Source organism: Salmo salar, chromosome 04 (genome assembly GCF_965601325.2).
Source record: "Salmo salar chromosome 04, fSalSal1, whole genome shotgun sequence".
NCBI classification, from domain to species: Eukaryota; Metazoa; Chordata; class Actinopteri; order Salmoniformes; family Salmonidae; genus Salmo; species Salmo salar.
Genome location: NC_138294.1, coordinates 72,052,574 through 72,072,580, shown reverse-complemented (window position 1 = coordinate 72,072,580; position 20,007 = coordinate 72,052,574). Strand labels below are relative to the sequence as shown.

Genomic DNA, 20,007 nt, shown 5'->3' with positions numbered 1-20,007 from the left:
AGCTGGTAGCCTATTTTACTACGCCAGCGATTCATTCCTTTTGGGAACAACTTTCGAGTAATATTCTACCACGGAGAGGCAAAGACCAACGATGGGTTGGTTTACTTTTAATGTCAACAACATTATGCACACATTATTTGACTTAAATATCTGTCCAAATATCCCCATTTAGCTTAGCATTGAACGCAATTTGTGAGGGGCCCATGTTGTTTTGAGTCGACTGCTTGAGTCAGTGGTGCACGTCTTCTCTTTCTGCTCTTCCTAAGACATTTGGTGATCCAGTGGCAGAATAACTCAAGTTGAATAAAAGTCATGAGAATGTTTATGAATAGCTTCCTCCAAGTTGCATGTAACAACTATTTGTTCTGGTGTGAGGAAGTCTTTATTGTATTCCTCACTCAGCGGGGTCCCACCTACCAAGGTTTACAACCGCATGAGCAACTTAAACAGGCAGCCTCGGATTCACATTACCTCCACAGCTAAATGGCTCCTGGTTCTTTAATAGGTGGGTTACGTTAGTAAAAAGCTATTACAACTGATCTCTTCTATAGATACGGACGGTGCATTTTCTAAAGATATTCATGTGGATAGGCCTATGCAAAATAATAGGCTACTTAAAAATATTATTATAACCATAATTAATTATAATGAAGATGCTATTATTATTGAAGTACAAAAGAGGTCGTAGAACCGGACTGACATAATCATTGGCTAAAATTGCTTTTCAGAAGTATGAGTATTACTATAAAACTATTTAAATTAAAAATATATGTTCTAGTTAAATCTCCAGTGTCCTATAAAGATATAATTATTTATTAATAACGAACGAATAAAGTATTAACTGGCATTGAATTGAAACATTGGTCAATTCATCCAAGTTTAGAGGAAAATGAAACTTTAATCCCTTAGCCTAATAATAAAACCAACTAATGTAAACGATAAATGGTACAGGCTAAATAAACAATTAGCTCTGGTTATCATGCACGTTTTAATAGTAAAGCAATAACACTTCAAAGGGCATATGCTGCAACATCTTTCATTAGGCTGAACGAAAGTGCAAAAAGATAGGTTAAAAATGTGACATGCTGCAATTGAGATGTCGATTTTGTTTATCAAAGTAGTTATATACAAATGTTTTTCAAAGATTTTCTCGCAAAATAATCAACTTGTGGTTTTAAACATTCCCCCCCAAAAATCTTAGAATTAAGATGTCTGGTTTTTGTTTGACTTTTGATTCAAAGATAATAGTCATACTAATAATAATATTATTAATAACATCCTAATAATGAACATTGCTTCAAATTATATTTTGTATGTACAGTTGTTTGATATGATGCTTTTTACAGCCACGGAAAACATAAATATAGACAGAGCCTACAATGAATGTGTAGTGACATATTACGCATACCCTTGAATAAATACTACTTTGCATTATCATTGATTTGTTTAAAAAAGCTATATATAATTTCATATGGAAAAGACACAATTCAATATTTACATTTACAATGGGTCATGGTTATTATGTTTTTAAAACAACTTGCCACTTGCTCTATAGTGAAGGTTCTGGCGAGCAAATGTCATCCTCGATATCAACATCGTCCTCATTTTCCAAAATGTACGAGTTCGGCTCGATTCCACTGTTAACATCATCTGTATTTTTTCCGTTGAGTTCACTCTCACTTGCGTTATCCATGGATCTATCTAAGTCATTCAGATTTTTCTGGTCATCTTGTGTTTTCCTCAGCTGCTTTTTATGCTTCATCCTTCTGTTTTGAAACCATGTTTTCACCTGTGTGACAAAGGTGGAATATTTAATAAACTTGCTTCTCAGCACAGTGCGACCATCCCGAAGGCTATGTTGATTGTGTGATGTTAGTTTTCTTACCTGGGTTTCCGAGAGACTTAACGCTGTTGCCAACTCCACTCGTTCTGGCGTGGATAGGTACCGTTGTATCTCAAATCTCTTTTCCAGACCAGATAGTTGAGAATCCGAGAAAACCGTTCTCGCCTTCCTGCGTCTGCAATGCTTGCCCGGTAACTCTGGATGATGCTGAAATAAAGCCGGCATTTGCATCCCTGTGAAATAAATATTGCATTCAAAATTTAATACAACACAATATTTAATAAAATTATGTTAACATATACATTTGTTAAGTTAAATGAGATGTCAAACTCTAGGCATGTGGGAAAATCAAAAGGCCTATTTAAATCAGGCTTTAAAGCGTTTTACTCCATGCAATTTCTTCACACTATTACTTTAGGCCTCGTTATAGTTAGCCAATCATTATATAATTGAGTATAAATTGTTTTTGTTCTGATTGAGTTGATTTTATTTATTTTTTGCACCAATGTTTAAGCGCGAAAAGGCCGATGCACCTGTTGTAAAACGCCGGAGACAATTCCATCGTTTTGTCAGGCTATTGGGTTTAATGGGATACTAAAATTGAAATGATGCATGCGCCAACATTATAAAAGACCCATTTGGAATTAAATCTTTATCGGCCTAACGGAATGTCAACGTTAACGTCTTAACTGTCATTGCGCTCTCTGACTGCCTTAGCATCGTGAATGCATTTACCAGTCCAGTGCCTTCGTTGACTTACCAGACGTAAAGAAATACTGGTGATGGTCCAGCTTGTGTAGAGGATGGTGCGGGTGATGCGCTAGTATCGGAGTGGGCATCAGTGGGTATCCATATTCTAGGAGAGGCATTCGGGAAGCCAGAGAGCTTGAGAACGGCGAGTGGAAGACCTCTCTCAGAGGCTTGGGTTTGTGTAATAAAATATCTTCGATGAAGAACGACGTTGACCTTTGGGCTGGCATCTGAGGCATGGGGGATGTGTAGTTCAGATTCATCTTAAATCTCTGAAAACACTTTCAAAATTGAGTCAGTGTGGTGTTGATGCCAAGCGCACCCTAACAAACCAGGGAAGGGTAGCACTAAACTTCTTGCCCGTCTCGTCAGTCTCAAACGCTAGAATTGTCGTCTGTGTGGCAGCCAGTGAGTGGTGCCAGGCAGATTAGCCTACTATTTATTCAGTGCCAGTGGGAGGTAAATTAGCCTACTATTTATCCAAGGGGAGCGACTGTGGTAAATTGTGAAATTGATTTGTAATCAGCCAATAGGACGCCAGTGGGGCGGAGCATGGAATTAGTTTTGTATGGATTAAGCATGATGATGACGAAGAGGGAGGGTCGCTCGCCATGGTGCTGAAAAAGCCTTCCCACGGAAGTCCTGCAGTTGTTCCCGCGCCTCAGTCAAAATTGCTTCCATTCGCCCCTTTTACAGTCAAATTTGAGTATAAACATATATCCTACTATTTTAAACCATTAGACTACTATATATGTCACATAACCTGTGGTGCAATTTATAGCCTATTTATAAACATAAACTGTTTATAACAAGGTATACGCCATTACTAGGCAACACCAATGATTAACAAATGATAACGTTTCACTTTCTACATATAGCCTATCTTAGACTTGTTGAATTACTCCTAAGATCTGTGGGACTGCTGGTGGCATTCCCAAATAGACGACAGAACACTAACATTTACAACTCTAAATGGCATTACTTATTGTTTTGTGCAACAGTAGCCTGTTGTAGTAATCCCTAGGCTAGTCAGTTTCCTATACTATCTTTTCTTAGTTAGTCATTTTGAGCTGCTAATTCCGCCCTAAATTGGCTGTAATTGTTGGTATTAAAATCTGTGAGAGTACAAGTGGTGCTCCTGCGACATTTAGGCGACTGAAGCCTTAATTTGTTGATATCGTGTTGTCATCACATTTCCAATCACGCTGGCTAATGTGAAAGTGTCTTAATGCAGGCAGAATTTTCGCTGCAATGCTATTAGGCAATTAGGGGAGATGTTAGAGCGGAAGTAGTAATCCTTGGGCGCGAGGACAGTATTTCCATTTGATCAGGTAGGCAGAACAAATTAATTACTGGATTCAATTACTCACGAAATTGCATTACTGCGCCAAATCTTAAACATGTCCTCCATATGCATGAGCTTGTATAAGGAAAATGAATGTGCACCTTGCAAATGACTCCAAATGGAATGTAGCACCAGTTTAATGAACTTGGAAATGTGACAGCTTGAGGCACTGTTTTCGTTTGTTTCTCTCTCTGAGCTGAGTCCAAAAATCATAGGCTTTTATGGCAACTGCACAATTCGACAGTTGATCGAATGAAGTGATATGACATGACTTGCAGGTCTTAGTTCACTTTGGTAATCCTCTTGAGGCCCCTTTTGACATATTTGTAGAAGGCTACTTGTATAAACATTTGTTGAAGATAAATGGCCTATAGAACAAATTATCTTGCTGAAAAAAACAAACACTTGCAAAGCATAGTAGTATTTTGAGTCTTTCCAGCTAAACCATGAACTAAGTTGAGAAGACCTCTGACATGCACGTGCGCCTCCCCAGTCCTTCTTAAAAGAACATCAGGGTAACTAGTTGGTTTTAGAGGAAAATTTGAAAGTAGGGTAAATAAACAATGGTGATGAAATCGTCTTTGCACGGATAGTCAATAAGATCCGTTCCGTTCTTAAGGTGGGGTTAATCGGCTTTTAACAGCCATTTCATCAAGTAAAATGTGATGCCTGGGCACCAGAGCGTCAATTCTAAAAGCCAATTTACGCTTGATCTGAAAATGTTGTCGGAGGCGCTGTATGGAGGCGCTGTATGGATGTGTGACGGAATTGCGGAGCCTCCGGAGCCACGCAGAGGCCAAATTGAGCTCCCTACCACATTGCTGTGCGCCTCCCAAATGCTGTAACAATGCGGAGGGCTCCGTGTGATTGGTTGATGGTAGGTGGGGCCGGGAGGTCCTGTATAAACACAAACTCACTTCCTTGACAACTTCCTTCACAACAGCTATGCGCTGCTCCACAAAGCCCAATAAGTATGAATGACCTGACTTCTGCAGAGGCCGTATCACTGTAAATGCTACACGGCCAATGCAGATAGTGGATTGACCATGCAGCGCCTTTAAGTGTCACATTTCCTTCGATAAGAGGTTTGCAGCATTCTATTTGGTAATATATAGTTTAGCTTCAGAGATGTCGTCTGGTCATTCTTTTTTGGGGGTTTGCAGTGTTACTATATTTATTGATCTGGTAACAAGATAAATCAAATTAAGTCGAAAAATGCTTTATATTGTTTTGACATTCGTCTTTGTTTTGCGTCGGGGCTTCCCATCATGTACCAGTTGCGCGGGCACGTGAAGAACATGTTTTATTAGATCCTTTGTCTTCACTGACCTTTTGGCATCAATTGATATGTAACATCATGATTGAATTGAAATATGCATACATTTTTCCAACACCTTTATCGCAAAACATTGTCCTATAGGCCTAAACCAGAGTTTCCCAAACTCTGTCCTGGGGACCACAAGGGGTGCGCATTTCGTTTTTTTCCCTAGCACTGCACAGCTGGTTCAATTATTCAACTCATCTAGATTTGATTATTTGATACAGCTGTGTAGTGCTAGGGCAAAAAACAAAATGTCCGCCCCTTGTGGTCCCCAGAGTTTGGGAAATGGTGGCCTAAACATTTCTGACTACCATCAATTAACTTCAGTCAATGTTTAACCTATCGAAGTGAAATCATGACACAAATTCCACACACAATGTGTTTGGCAAATATGTTTACCCTGCACCAGTGTATCATCTTGCATGCAATAGGTTTATCGCGGTCTTCCACTTAACCAATCCAGTTAGTCTGGACAATCATATCATTCATCATGTTGTACAAGAATGCCTGCCACAGGACCAAAACATTGTTGTATGATCCAAAAATATACATTTTTTTATGATAGCCTATATAATAATAGCATATGTGTTCAACATAGCAGCTTATTGTGCATCCCCATACATGCTATAAAACTATTACTAACATTTTCCAAAAGATACACACTTGAAAACAACTGCTATTCTTCTGTAGCCTGACGCTGGGCAGTTGTGTTCTATAATTTCTTGAAGCCTGCCCAACTCTGCTAAAGCGTAGTTAGATTGTTAATAGCTATACCTACATACAGGAAACAGTATATTTATGCATCTGTCACATCTGTCACATTTTATTTGAAGTACTTGGATCATGCACGTACGCACACACGCACACACACACACACACACACACACACACACACACACACACACACACACACACACACACACACACACACACACACACACACCACACACACACACACACACACACACACTGAAGTGCATGTAGTCCAAAACGATATAAAACACAATTCAGCTACCATCCAAAATTCTATATTCCAACAAAGGAGATTGTCTGTAAGGAGATTGTTGCTTGTTCAAGTAGTTAGGAGCTGTACATATTCATAATTGAATTGGTACACATTTGTTCTCACGACTTACCTGGCTGAATAATGGTTAAATAAATAAAAGAAGTTTAGCACCACTGACACCCAGCCGATGATGAAGGACCAGGAGAACCTCCAGTTGCCATAGCGTTTACCATAGTAATTAATCGTCACGCCAGTGTACACTGCCATTGCTAGCAACACGAAAAAGCCTGGAGAGAAAAAGAGAGCAAACTACTTACTGCAACATCACATTATTTAACGATGGCATCCATGTTTTTGCATTTCTTTGATTCTTAAAAGTCTTAAGAGTTTTATGCTTTAGGTTTTAACATGGAAATATGTCAAATTGTGACATCAGTGGATACTGATCAATTTCAACACTGATACACAATTATGCACACTTATTTAGTGAACAGTTTGCTGTTGGGAAGTGTCTGATTTCCTTTTGTATGTCTAATTAGTAAACAATAGGCTAGATTTAGTCAATAATAAGATGGAACTAAGATCTTATTTTCTAGTATTGTTTCAGGTTAATGTTGAAAGTGCCAAACACAAGGGCAGACACATGCAAAAATGTAAACAATATTGCAATATTTAAAGTCCCTGCAAATACATTCAAACACAGAATTACATTTTTTTTTTTATACATCTTTTTACATTTTATACATACAAACTTTTTATGCGAGTAAAGTAGACTACATGTCGGATAAAAAATGTCATGACAGGCCTGATGGAAAAAGCACATTTGTCTGTAAACTTTCCAAAATGTTGACAAACAAAATATGCTACACAGGGTGGGATCTTTTTGTTGGTCAAATTAATTATGTGAGAAATGGTGGTGGAAATGATTTATGCACAAATATTGATATAGGCCTAATAACCAACATATGTCGAAGTAAACTTGGAGTCATGCGATGATATGTTGTGTGGTTCTCCCACTATGACTCGGGAAAGGATGCAGTTTATTAGGCTACATATGAAATAAGTTATGATGAACTTCACAGGGCGGTGAAACTTCATGGTGATGAGCTTGATGCTCCTATCCAATAAATATGAGGGTCTTATTCTGGTGACATGATGATAATGCTTGGCTGCCATTTGACAAATAAAAATGATCTTGCTCTTTTGTCCATAATAATCTTATCATGTATAGGCTATACCCGCACTGTATCTGTAAGCTGTTGCCAAAACCATCAGTAGAAAAATGTGATGGAAACCCATTTAACTTGTATTTTTTATTTGGTACATGGGAATTTAAGTGCAAAAGTCATTTTTATGTTTACAATGTCATCATGCACAGCCTTTTATCCACAACAAGCCAATTTGATGGAAACACATCTCTGATGGGAAAATGAGCATATTGTCTTTATACATATTTTAGAAATTTGCATAAAAATCTGTCAACAATTGGATGGAAACCTAGCTAGTTATAGTTATAATTTGAGTATCTGACCTTGCTTCAACCAGAACCAGATTTCATCCAGACAATTATACAGTGGGGAACTGTGAGGGCCTTCAGGGAAGGCCTAAGGATTTATTTAAAATGTTTTTATTTTATTTAAAATGTTGTTTTAATTTCTTTTTCATCTTTACAATAATTGTAGTGGTCTTCTGCTTTCACCTCTTGATTTTGTGTTGGATAGAGAAGGGTTAATACTGAAGAGAAAAAAATATCCAATCAGAATTTTTCTTTGGTGGTCTCTGGGTAGAGAAATCTAGCTAGCTCAGTCAGCCATTGGCTAGGCCTTCAGAAGGTGGACAGAAGGCCTCAATTTGGATGTTATTACTAAACTGTTAGTATCACCCTTTTCAAGAACAACTTTCAAACCTTTTTTTCAAATGATCATCTGGTGAATTACACTGTTCTATTTTTTTGCAGCTTGCTTGCTGTTAGCTATCTCATTGAAAATAATGACTGTGAAACATTGTTGCATTTAAATGTTAGCTCACCAGTTAGTGTGATGAACGTGCTAAAATATATTTGCAATGGGAAGTAATAGCTGGTTTGTTAATTTCCTTTCGGAATTAAATGGTTGTGCTTTTGTATTGTTATGATTTCATGGGGCCTACTGGACTGAATGTGATGCTTATTCTTTAACATTATTTGATGCTGTGTGACTGCTATCGCCTGTCTATCAGCCGTGTCTATGAGTTTGACCAAAACTGTCACTCCTTCAGCACCATGGAGTGCACAGGTATTACGGTCGCTGTCCTTTTAGCACAATGAGCCTGTCACTTTTGATGTGACACTGTTGTTGTCGGTACTGGTGATACTGAGAACTACTGGTGGTACTGAGAACTATACATTTCCGACTACAGAACATATAATGTTGGGCGCATTAAGTGATGCTATGTTTTCTTGATTTTTGAGTTTGATACAATGTATTGGAAGATTTTTGTTCCCTCTGAAGGCGTAGGTCCCATAGTCACGATTCGCCATAGCTTTGTGACACAACATCGGGAGTCTGTGTATTGGTTGGACTCCCTGAGTTGTGCATCGTTCTGGTGGTTGGCGACGGAAAATAACCATACCACAATATAGCCGGCTTCACCAAAAAAACGTTTCCTGTCAACAAAAGCATATGTATAATCTGTAGGAACTCTACTTACCAAACGTAAAATGAAAGCTGTTCCTTGCTATCAATTAAATGTCAGAATCCTACTTTTGTCCAAACCGCACCATATTCCTTCCTGCTGTGTAAAACAGTGGTAGATTCCGTGGCAGGACGTCTCGCGCGAAGTGCGTGGTCTAATGGCAACCCGCTGTCTAACTCGGAAGTCTTATGGTGCGGTTCCGACAAAAATGTAATTTGGACTTTTATTTGATAGTGAGGGACACATTTCTTTTTACGTCTGGTAAATAGAGTTCCAAGAGATTATACATATGTTCTGTCGCCAACCACCAGGACGATGCACAACTCAGAAAGACAAACTAATACACAGACACCTGATGTTGTGTCCCAAAGCTCTGTTTGTCACTGCAATTATATCATTATGCTATCCCATGCCACATTTTGCATGGTGTATATAAGTTTTATTCTTCAAAAACCACGTGGTTCATAAAAACAATTAGACACCATTCGACCGACAGAACCTTTGAATTTGAACTAAAAGTTGTATTCAGCATCCAACAAATATAGATATCAGCCTTATATCACTTATCATACAGTTGACATGGAAAGAAAACCACACAGTATGGGCGCTTTCACATATCCGCTTATGATCAGGATCCCGGAGCTTTCGGTACCCTGATCCGCGCTATAAAGCTTGTGTGAAACGCAAACGAACCCTGGCTGACACAAATCCTGGACCTGCGTGATTAGTGGGTCCAAGATCCAGGACCAGAGCACCAGGTATTGTGGAGGGGGTCACATGGAACTTTTTTGCGCATTGTAAACAAGCTAGCTCGCTAATGTCATGTAGAATGTGCGTTTTTCTAATCGCACCCTGAAACGGTTATTTCAGGTATTGTGAAAGCAAAATGTGTTCTGTAGAATTCCCACAAACGCTCCATGAAACCGAACCAGGGTACATAATTTCATATGTGAAAACGCCCTATGTAAAATGTGTAAAATAAGTGAAAAGAAGTAAATGAACCCAACTTACATGAGATGAAGAACAATATGCCTGCAGCAAAGGTTTTGTCAAACCTGTTGAAGAACGAGGAGTGGATGAAGGCCATGATGCTGATAATGCTCGGGTGGCATCCAAGTGGGCTGCAGGGGGTCAAAGGTTAACAGGAATTGTCAGGGTACAAGAGAGGCTGACCCTGGCCTGTTCTGACCTGAAACTAACCATATTGATGACATGTTTGAACTGTGCTTGGCAAATATGAATCTTGCTATGGAAAGCAAGCCTTGATGCTCATGCTGTGACTAGGATAATGACTATTTCGTGCCAAAATCAACAAGCTGTGGTGTGATTGGTATAGCTCCCATCACATCATATTGTGATTCATAAGCCGTACCACTGACATGGCACATAACATGGAAATAGCACCACTCATATACCATTTATGGCTTGCTATGACATGTTTTGGGTGTTATGACAGTGTTATGACAGCATTGTGTGCACTGGCTGTAGTCCTCACCAATGCTGTCATTGTGTGTGAAGCATTTCCCCGGCATGCAGTACCGCCACAGGCCCTGATGCATGTAGTTGTTGGAGTGCCGGTACTGCATCCAATAATCGGTTGCCGTAGAAACAATCAGGAGGATGTTCCCCACGTCTGCACAGAACAGCCCTCCGCCCATGAAGCTGTACATCCTGCACCTGCAAACTGACACACAAACACGCACACACAATGATGAGCGTGAGGTCACTTAGAATACAGGGGTCAGCCGCGGCCCCCTGTCAACACACACACACACACACTTCAGGGAGAGAGGCCCTAAGTGTTGGTAATTGCATTGTAATTATCACATAATTTCCACTGGATTGAGCCAAGGGGTTGCAGGTATGTGTCTCCCCTGAGGTCCACTTTGTTCTCTGGGAGATCAGTGGGAAAGGATGGGCCCTCATAGGCACCTCTTATATTATAGAGCTTCACTCAGGGCATCTGCCCAGGATAACTTTGATATTTGATACAATATCTTCTGACCAAACCCTGGTCGTTCTCATTTCAATTTCACATTTATTTGAACTTCAAAATATTTACATGGCAGGTTATGTCTGGTAAAATCCAGAACATCATTTTAATAACCATTGCAAATATAGTATATCCACATTTTATGTGGGTTTTTATATGGCTCTATGTATTACTGTTCTTATAGCAGCTTCTCAATACTCTTCTCAAGAGTATGTTCATTTGTGATCACATCTGTTGCTATTCCAGAAATAACTACTGTAAAACTGTCCCAAATACTGAAAGATGTACTAATGCTAGTATTTCATTGCCAGCATTGAGTGCCAATATATCAGATTTAAAAAAAAATGAAATCACATTAAATCTGTCATCCCTTTCAAAAACAACTGTACTTTTCTTCTTACTGTGAGAGCAGAAACTAATTAGCCATAGACACTCCCATCAATTATCTATCAGTTTTACACTGGCCAGAAGAGGGCAACCTAGTTGTTTTCGGTGTCACCTATATGTCACCATACCTTACATTTCCATCCATATTCTATTTATACGAACAAAATTGTTGGTTATAATTTGGTAGAGATTTTACAATAGTTTATTGAAAACTGATTCTATATGCTACACATTTGGTAAATTTCTCTCAGTGGTTCAATAACCAGATTATTCCCAAACACAAATTATTTATTGTTTATTTCTTAATACAGCAGATAGCATGTGCCTATTTTATCAATGCAAGTTGGTGATATCAACCTGTAAACTTATATATACTCATAAACTTGACCATATGCAGTATAGTCATTCATTTAAACATTTAGGATATAAGTCTACATTTAAAAATGAAATGTTTTGGAGCACTATACCAATATTTAACATCAGCATTGACTGACCCTCATTTTTACCCTGAATGACTGACTCTTTTTTTTTCATATACTGGAAAGAATCAGAGATTGACTGTCACACACAAACACACTAAAATATAATTCATTATTTTCAAGATGGATGACACTATTGCATAAATTCAACCACACGCTGACAAGCTTACCTTAATAGACCCCTTTTATGAAGACTAAGTGACTCTGTATTAAAGTTGGGTTTCCTGACAAAATACAACAAGGCCCGTATAATGCCAAGACAAGCAGATTTCCAGCAGGCTAATAGTGCTATCGTTTGAATCGGTGAAAAGGGAAATGGGGGATAGAATAAACGGAGAGGGCAGACAAAGGGACAGGCAGAGAGCTAACCAATCAGCACTACTAGTTTTGTCGTTTGGGAATCTGCTGAAAAAACTGAATTGTCTAAAGTTGTCAGGTTGAAGTAATACTGATGACTGGATGGTTTTGACTGAAAGTGAAGGGCTGAAGCAGCTATAGTGGAGAGCAGGCCAGGCGTTAAATCAGAGGCTCTGCCTCAACCAGTACTGATTATTTACATTTCCAAAACAAAAGTACATTTAGCAAATATTCTCCTAATTATTATTTTCCTTGACCCACTTTCGATTCAATAGTATATGTTTATTCTGTAAATGCAAGCTGTAAGAACTACTGGAATCCTTTTGTGAGGCATACCCACAATTTCCAGACATACTCTATATGAGAGTTTCCCATGATGGTCCTACATAGTCCACAAAATTGCACCCCTAATACCTTAAGACTGGACTGAAATGTTTGCACATCCATTAAATACGATATGTTATGTTATGTTACAAATGCTGAATAACTGAAACAAAAGCAAGGTTGGTCGGGGAGAATGGATAGGCGTATACTGTGACCGTCTAGAAATCCAAAGGTTGCGGGTTCGAGTCGCATCGGGGACAACTGTAAAAATGTTGTTAATCCTAACGCTTTTGCTAACCTTAACCTAATTCACCTAACATGCTACGTAAATTCTCCTAACCTTTGTTGTTAGTTCTTCTAATCTTTTACCGCTCCCTAAAACACTTCAGCAAGCAGGCCTTTCTAATTGACCTGGCCCAGGTATCCTGGAAGGATATTGACCTCATCCCGTCAGTAGAGGATGCCTGGTTGATCTTCAAAAGTGCCTTCCTCACCATCTTAAATAAGCATGCCCCATTCAAAAAATGTAGAACTAAGAACAGATATAGCCCTTGGTTCACCCCAGACTTGACTGCCCTTGACCAGCACAAAAACATCCTGTGGCGTTCTGCATTAGCATTGAATATCCCCCACGATACGCAACTTTCCAGGGAAGTTAGGAACCAATATACTCAGTCAGTTAAGAAAGCTAAGGCTAGCTTTTTAAAACAGAAATTTAATTCCAAAACGTTTTGGGACACTGTAAAGTCCATGGAGAATAAGAGCACCTCCTCCCAGCTGCCCACTGCACTGAGGATAGGAAACACTGTCACCACCAATAAATCTGCGATAATCGATCATTTCAATAAGCATTTTTCCACGGCTGGCTACCCCTACCCCGGCCAACATCTCAGCACCCCCTGCAGCAACTTGCTTTGGGGGGCCCCCCCAAAAAACAAAATCTGGATCCCTACAAATCAGCTGGGCTAGACAATCTGGACCCTCTCTTTCTAAAATTAGTTGCAACCCCTATTACTAGCCTATTCAACCTCTCTTTCCTATCGTCTGAGATCCCCAAAGATTGGAAAGCTGCCGCGGCCCTCCCCCTCTTCATAGGGGGAGACACTCTAGCCCCAAACTGTTATTGACCTATATCCATCCTGCCCTGCCTTTCTAAAATCTTCGAAAGCCAAGTTAATAAACAGATCACCGACCATTTCGAATCCCACCGTACCTTCTCTACTATGCAATCTGGTTTCCGAGCTGATCATGGGTGCACCTCAGCCACGCTCAAGGTCCTAAACGATATCATAACCGCCATCGATAAAAGACAGTACAGTGCAGCCGTATTCATCGACCTGGTTAAGGCTTTCGACTCAGTCAATCACTGCATTCTTATCGGCAGACTCAATAGCCTTGGCTTCTCAAATGACTGCTTCGCCTGGTTCACCAACTACTTCTCAGATAGAGTTCAGTGTGTCAAATCGGAGGGCCTGTTGTCCGGACCTCTGGCAGTCTCTATGGGGGTGCCACAGGGTTCAATTCTCTGGCCAACTCTTTTCTCTGTATATATCAATGATGTCGCTCTTGCTGCTGGTGATTCTCTGATCCACCTCTACGCAGATGACACCATTCTGTATACATCTGGCCCTTCTTTGGACACTGTGCTAACAAACCTCCAAACGAGCTTCAACGCCATACAACACTCCTTCTGTGGCCTCCAACTGCTCCTCCAAATGCTAGTAAAACTAAGTGCATGCTCTTCAACCGATTGCTGCCCACACCCTCCCTCCCGACTAGCATTACTACTCTGGATGGTTCTGACCTAGAATATGTGGACAACTACAAATACCTAGGTGTCTGGTTAGACTGTAAACTCTCCTTCCAGACTGACATTAAGCATCTCCAATCCAAAATTAAATCTAGAATCGGCTTCCTATTTCGCAACAAAGCCTCCTTCACTCATGCTGCCAAACATACCCTCATAAAACTGACTATCCTACCGATCCTTGACTTCGGCGATGTCATTTACAAAATAGCCCCCAACACTCTACTCAGCAAACTGGATGTAGTCTATCACAGTGACATCCATTTTATCACCAAAGCCCCATATACTACTTACTTGTAGTTTTCATGTTGTTTATCTGTAATTTTTGTATTGACTTGGTGCTGCCTATCTTGGCCAGGACGCTCTTGAAAAAGAGATTTTAAATCTCAATGAGCCCTTCCTGGTTAAATAAAGGCTTAATAAAATAATAAGAAGAAAAAATACTACCCACCACTGTGACCTGCATGCTCTCGTTGGCTGACCCTCACTAAATATCCGTCGCCAAACCCACTGGCTCCAGGTCATCTATGAGTCTTTGATAGGTAAAGCCCCGCCTTATCTCAGCTCACTGGTCACCATAGCAACACCCACCCGTAGCATGCGCTCCAGCAGGTATATTGCACTGGTCATCCCCAAAGCCAACACTTCCTTTGGCCGCCTTTCCTTCCAGTTCTCTGCTGCCACTGACTGGAACGAATTGCAAAAATCTCTGAAGCTGGAGGCTTATATCTCCCTCTCTAACTTTAAGCATCAGCTGTCAGAGCAGCTTACCGATCACTGTACCTGTACACAGCCAATCTGTAAATAGCACGCCCAACTACCTCATCCCCATATTATTACTTACCCTCTTGCTCTTTTGCACCCCAGCATCTCTACTTGCACATCATCATCTGCACATCTATCACTCCAGTATTAATGCTAAATTGTCATTCTTTTTGCCTCTATGGGCTATTTATTGCCTACCTCCCTACTGTTCTACATTTGCACACAGTGTACATAGATTTTTCAGTTTTTCTTTTCTTTTGTGTTATTGACTGTACGTTTGTTTATGTGTAACTCTGTGTTGTTGTTTTTGTCGCACTGCTTTGCTTTATCTTGGCCAGGTCGCAGTTGTAAATGAGAACTTGTTCTCAACTGGCCTACCTGTGTCACGTCCTGACCAGTATAAGGGTTATTTGTTATTGTAGTTTGGTCAGGACGTGGCAGAGGGTATTTGTTTTATGTGGTTCGGGGTGGTGGTTTATTTAGTAGGGCGTATGATTTATTATTTCTGGGTTTTTGGGTAATGTTTGTATTTCTATGTGGTCTCTGGTCTTTTGTATTTCTATGTCTGGTTTATTGGGGTTGGACTCTCAATTGGAGGCAGGTGTTTTCTCGTTGCCTCTGATTGGGAGTCCTATATATGGGTATGTGTTTGGTTTAGTGTTTGTGGGAGATTGTTTCTTGTTTTGCGTGTGTGAGCATGACAAGACTGTTTTGTTGTTCGTGAGTTCTTCTTTTGTTATTTTGGTGTTTTCTTGGTTTAAAATAAATACAAGATGAGCATCCACATTCCTGCTCCGTTTTGGTCCTCCATTCCAGACGACAACCGTTACAGAATCTCCCACCACAAGTGGACCAAGCAGCAGAGTAAGGAGCAAGGGGAATTTAATATGGACTGGCGGGAGAAATGGACGTGGGAGAAGATTCTGGCCGGAGAGGGCCCATGGAGGAAGTCTAGTGAGGACCGGGCACGCTACCGGGGAACACGACTGGCGTTGAAGCCCGAGAGGCAGCCCCAATAAAAAATTTTTTGGGGGGGGCACACGGGTAGTTTGGCTGGGCGAGGAGTGAGCCCCAGGCCAAATCCCCATACCTTTTCTGGGCAACCAGTGAATGGACAGGTCCCGTGCTTCGGGGTAATGGGTACTGTGGCGAGGCCAAGTATTTTTAGGCCGGTACGCGCAATACCAGCATTTGCCAGGGGGAAGTGGGCATCAGCCAGTAAGAGCGATGCCAGTTCTTCGCTCGAGACCGCCAGTACGCCTCTACGGTCCAGTGCGTCAACCCAGTCCGACTCGGCCTGTTCCCGCTCCCCGCACTAGCCCTGAGGTGCGTGTCCCCAGGCTGATACCTCCAGTACCAGCACCACGCATCAGGCTTCCAGTGCGTCAGCCCAGTCTGACTCGGCCTGTTCCCGCTCCCCACACTAGCCCTGAGATGCGTGTCCCCAGGCTGATACCTCCAGTACCAGCACCACGCATCAGGCTTCCAGTGCATCAGCCCAGTCCGACTCGGCCTGTTCCCGCTCTCCGCACTAGCCCTGAGGTGTATGTTCCCAGGCTGATACCTCCAGTACCAGCACCACGCATCAGGCTTCCAGTACGTCAACCCAGTCTGACTCGACCTGTTCCCGCTCCCCGCACTAGCCCTGAGGTGCGTGTCCCCAGACTGGCACATCCAGTACCACGCATCAGGCTTCCAGTGCGTCAGCCCAGCCTCGAGAGTTCGGCAATAGTGTGCAGTCCAGAGTATCCGGCAACGGTGTGCAGTCCAGAGTATCCGGCAACGGTGTCTAGTCTGGAACCGAGGGAGACTGCCTGCGACCCGGAACCGGGTGAGTCTGCCTGCGACCCGGAACCGGGTGAGTCTGCCTGCGTCCCGGAACCGGGTGAGTCTGCCTGCGTCCCGGAACCGGGTGAGTCTGTCTATGACCCGGAACCAAGGGAGTCTATCAGCAACCCGGAACTAAGTAAGTCATTTGACGATCCGGAACTAAAAATGATTAACTATGTATTTAATGAGTCTGCCTACAGTGTGGAAAGGAAGAGGTCTGCCTACGATCCGGAACAAGGGGAGTCTGCCTACGGCCCGAAACTAATCAAATCTGTCTGCATTCTGGAGGACAGTAGGCCGGAGCCAGAACCACCTCCTGTATAGGTGGGTTGGGGAGGGGGGGTGTAGCACAAGTGCCGTCGGTGACGGCAGCCACCCTCCCTTCCCTCCCTTTAGTTTAGGGGGATTTTTTGTTGTTTTTTTTATTTGTATTTTTTTATTTATGAGGTGCATCCGGGGTCTGCACCTTTGGGGGGGGGTACTGTCACGTCCTGACCAGTATAAGGGTTATTTGTTATTGTATTTCGGTCAGGATGTGTTTGTTTTGTGGTTCGGGGTGGTGGTTTATTTAGTAGGGCGTTTGATTTATTGTTTTTGGGTAATGTTCTATGTTTGTATTTCTGTGGTCTCTGGTCTTTTGTATTTCTATGTCTGGTTTATTGGGGTTGGACTCTCAATTGGAGGCAGGTGTTTTCTCGTTGCCTCTGATTGAGAGTCCTATATATGGGTATGTGTTTGGTTTAGTGTTTGTGGGAGATTGTTTCTTGTTTTGCGTGTGTGAGCCTGACAAGACTGTTTTGTTGTTCGTGAGTTCTTCTTTTATTTTGGTGTTTTCTTGGTTTAAAATAAATACAAGATGAGCATCCACATTCCTGCTGCGTTTTGGTCCTCCATTCCAGACGACAACCGTTACAACCTGGTTTTAAATAAAGGTGAAATAAAATAACAAATAAATAAAATCTAAATTGTCATAGAATTTGGTGTTAATAAAAAAAAATATAGATTCTATGTGCAATGAAATGTGTTGTTTTACAGGGTCAGCCCTCGTATGGCACGCTTGGAGCAAATTAGGGTTAAGTGCCATTCTCAAGGGGCACAGACAGATTTTTCACCTTGTCGGCTTGGCTATTTGAGCCAGTGATCTTTCGGTTACTGGTTTAACAATCTAAGCGCTAGGCTACCTGCCACCCTAGTAAGTTAGTTCTCCTAACCAGCAATGTCAATTCTTCTTCTAATTCTCCTTTGTAACAACGCAACAAGCAGCCTGGTCTCAGAGAAAGATGTATAATATACACTACCGTTAAAGTTTGGGGTCACTTACAAATGTCCTTGTTTTTTAAAGAAAAGCTCATTTTTTTTATCCATTAAAATTACATCAAATTGATCAGAAATACAGTGTTGACATTGTTAATGTTGTAAATGACTATTGTAGCTGGAAAAATATTTTTTTATGGAATACCTGGTTTCAAAAAACAAAGCAACACCTCACGGCACAACGCCTCTCCCCCATCTGACCTACTTGTTTGTATGTACTGACATTTAACTGATAGATGCGCACACACGCACAGTACATGTTCATGTTTTTAAATGTACACTATCATTCAAAAGTTTGGGGTCACTTAGAAATGTCCTTGTTTTTGAAAGAAAAGCAACATTTTTTGTCCATTAAAATAACTTCAAATTGATCAGAAATACAGTGTAGGCATTGTTAATGTTGTAAATGACTATTTTAGCTGGAAACAGCTGATTTCTAATGGAATATCTACATAGGCATACAGAGGCCCATTATCAGCAAACATCACTCCTGTGTTTCAATGGCACATTGTGTTAGCTAATCCAAGTTTATAATTTTAAAAGGCTAATTGATCATTAGAAAACCCTTTTGCAATTATGTTAACACAGCTGAAAACTGTTGTTCTGATTAAAGAAGCAATAAAACTGTCCTTCTTTAGACTAGTTGAGTATCTGGAGCATTTGTGCGTTCCATTACAGGCTCAAAATGGCCAGAAACAAAGACCTTTCTTCTGAAACTCGTCAGTCTATTCTTGTTCTGAGAAATGAAGGCTATTCCATGCGAGAAATTGCCAAGAAACTGAAACTCTCATACAACTCTGTGTACTACTCCCTTCACAGAACAGCGCAAACGGTCTCTAACCAGAATAAGAAATAGAAATAGATGTCTCACAAGTCCTCAACTGGCAGCTTCATTAAATAGTACCTGCAAAAACAGTCTCAACGTCAACAGTGAAGAGGCGACCCCTGGGATGCTGGCCTTCTAGGCAGAGTTCCTCTGTCCAGTGTCTGTGTTCTTTTGCCCATCTTAATCTTTTCTTTTTATTGGCCAGTTTGAGATATGGCTTTTTCTTTGCAACTCTGCCTAGAAGGCCAGCATCCCGGAGTCGCCTCTTCACTGTTGACGTTGAGACTGGTGTTTTGTGGGTACTATTTAATGAAGCTGCCAGCTGTATTTCTGATCAATTTCATGTTATTTTAATGGACAAAAAAATTGGCTTTTCTTTCAAAAACAAGGACATTTTTAAGTGACTCCAAACTTTTGAACGGTAGCATATGTCCTCCAAGACTTACGATAAAGTTATGTCATCCAACTCATATGACATTGTAAGATTGGGTAAGTCATATATTGTCCAACCACTATTCCATTCATAACGTAAGCTAACGTATATCATACTAAATGGAGGGGAACAAATGTAAGTACCAAATCCTACGAATTGCCCTGAGGACAGGTTGATACTTTTGACAACCAGATATAGCACTAAAATGTCAAGATATGCTTAACTGAAATGGTGCAGAATATGTCCAAAGTGGACCAATATGTCAGAGAACTATGTCCCCTTTTCTGGAAATTCAACAATAATTTGGCACCCAACATCGATTTATCTTCTATAGAATGTCTACAGCAGATTAAAGATAAAAGTGTATTTCCAATAAATAATGTTACCCGTAGAAACAAAAATGCACATTTGAAGAAATTTGAGCACTCAAATGTTATGAATATCTGTGACTGTATAATAAAAAACACGATTCGGTTTTAATTTGACTTACTTTAATGCAGTTCTCTTTTAAATTGTACTCTTAAAAGAAGAGAAATAGCATCAGAATGCGACAT

The 20,007-nt window shown here is 40.8% G+C and overlaps 1 protein-coding gene across 1 annotated transcript; it reads right to left on the bottom strand.

Annotated features, from left to right (window-relative positions):
- Positions 1-1,267: 1,267 nt before the first annotated feature.
- Positions 1,268-3,079, bottom strand: LOC106603680 (brain-specific homeobox protein homolog). Its single transcript, XM_014197646.3, has 3 exons — positions 2,604-3,079; positions 1,886-2,076; positions 1,268-1,789 (listed from the first exon to the last, which is right to left on the bottom strand). The coding sequence occupies exons 1-3, from the start codon at positions 2,854-2,856 to the stop codon at positions 1,550-1,552; spliced, it is 684 nt and encodes a 227-aa protein (XP_014053121.2). The 5' UTR covers positions 2,857-3,079; the 3' UTR covers positions 1,268-1,549.
- Positions 3,080-20,007: the final 16,928 nt, after the last annotated feature.

Excerpts from the sequence above, each read along its gene's own strand:
- LOC106603680 (XM_014197646.3), bottom strand. The coding sequence starts at position 2,856 with ATGAATCTGAACTACACATCCCCCATGCCTCAGATGCCAGCCCAAAGG. Across the intron at positions 2,077-2,603 it reads CCAGTATTTCTTTACGTCTG|GGATGCAAATGCCGGCTTTA; the intron begins GTAAGTCAACGA and ends TTTATTTCACAG. Across the intron at positions 1,790-1,885 it reads TAAGTCTCTCGGAAACCCAG|GTGAAAACATGGTTTCAAAA; the intron begins GTAAGAAAACTA and ends TTTGTCACACAG.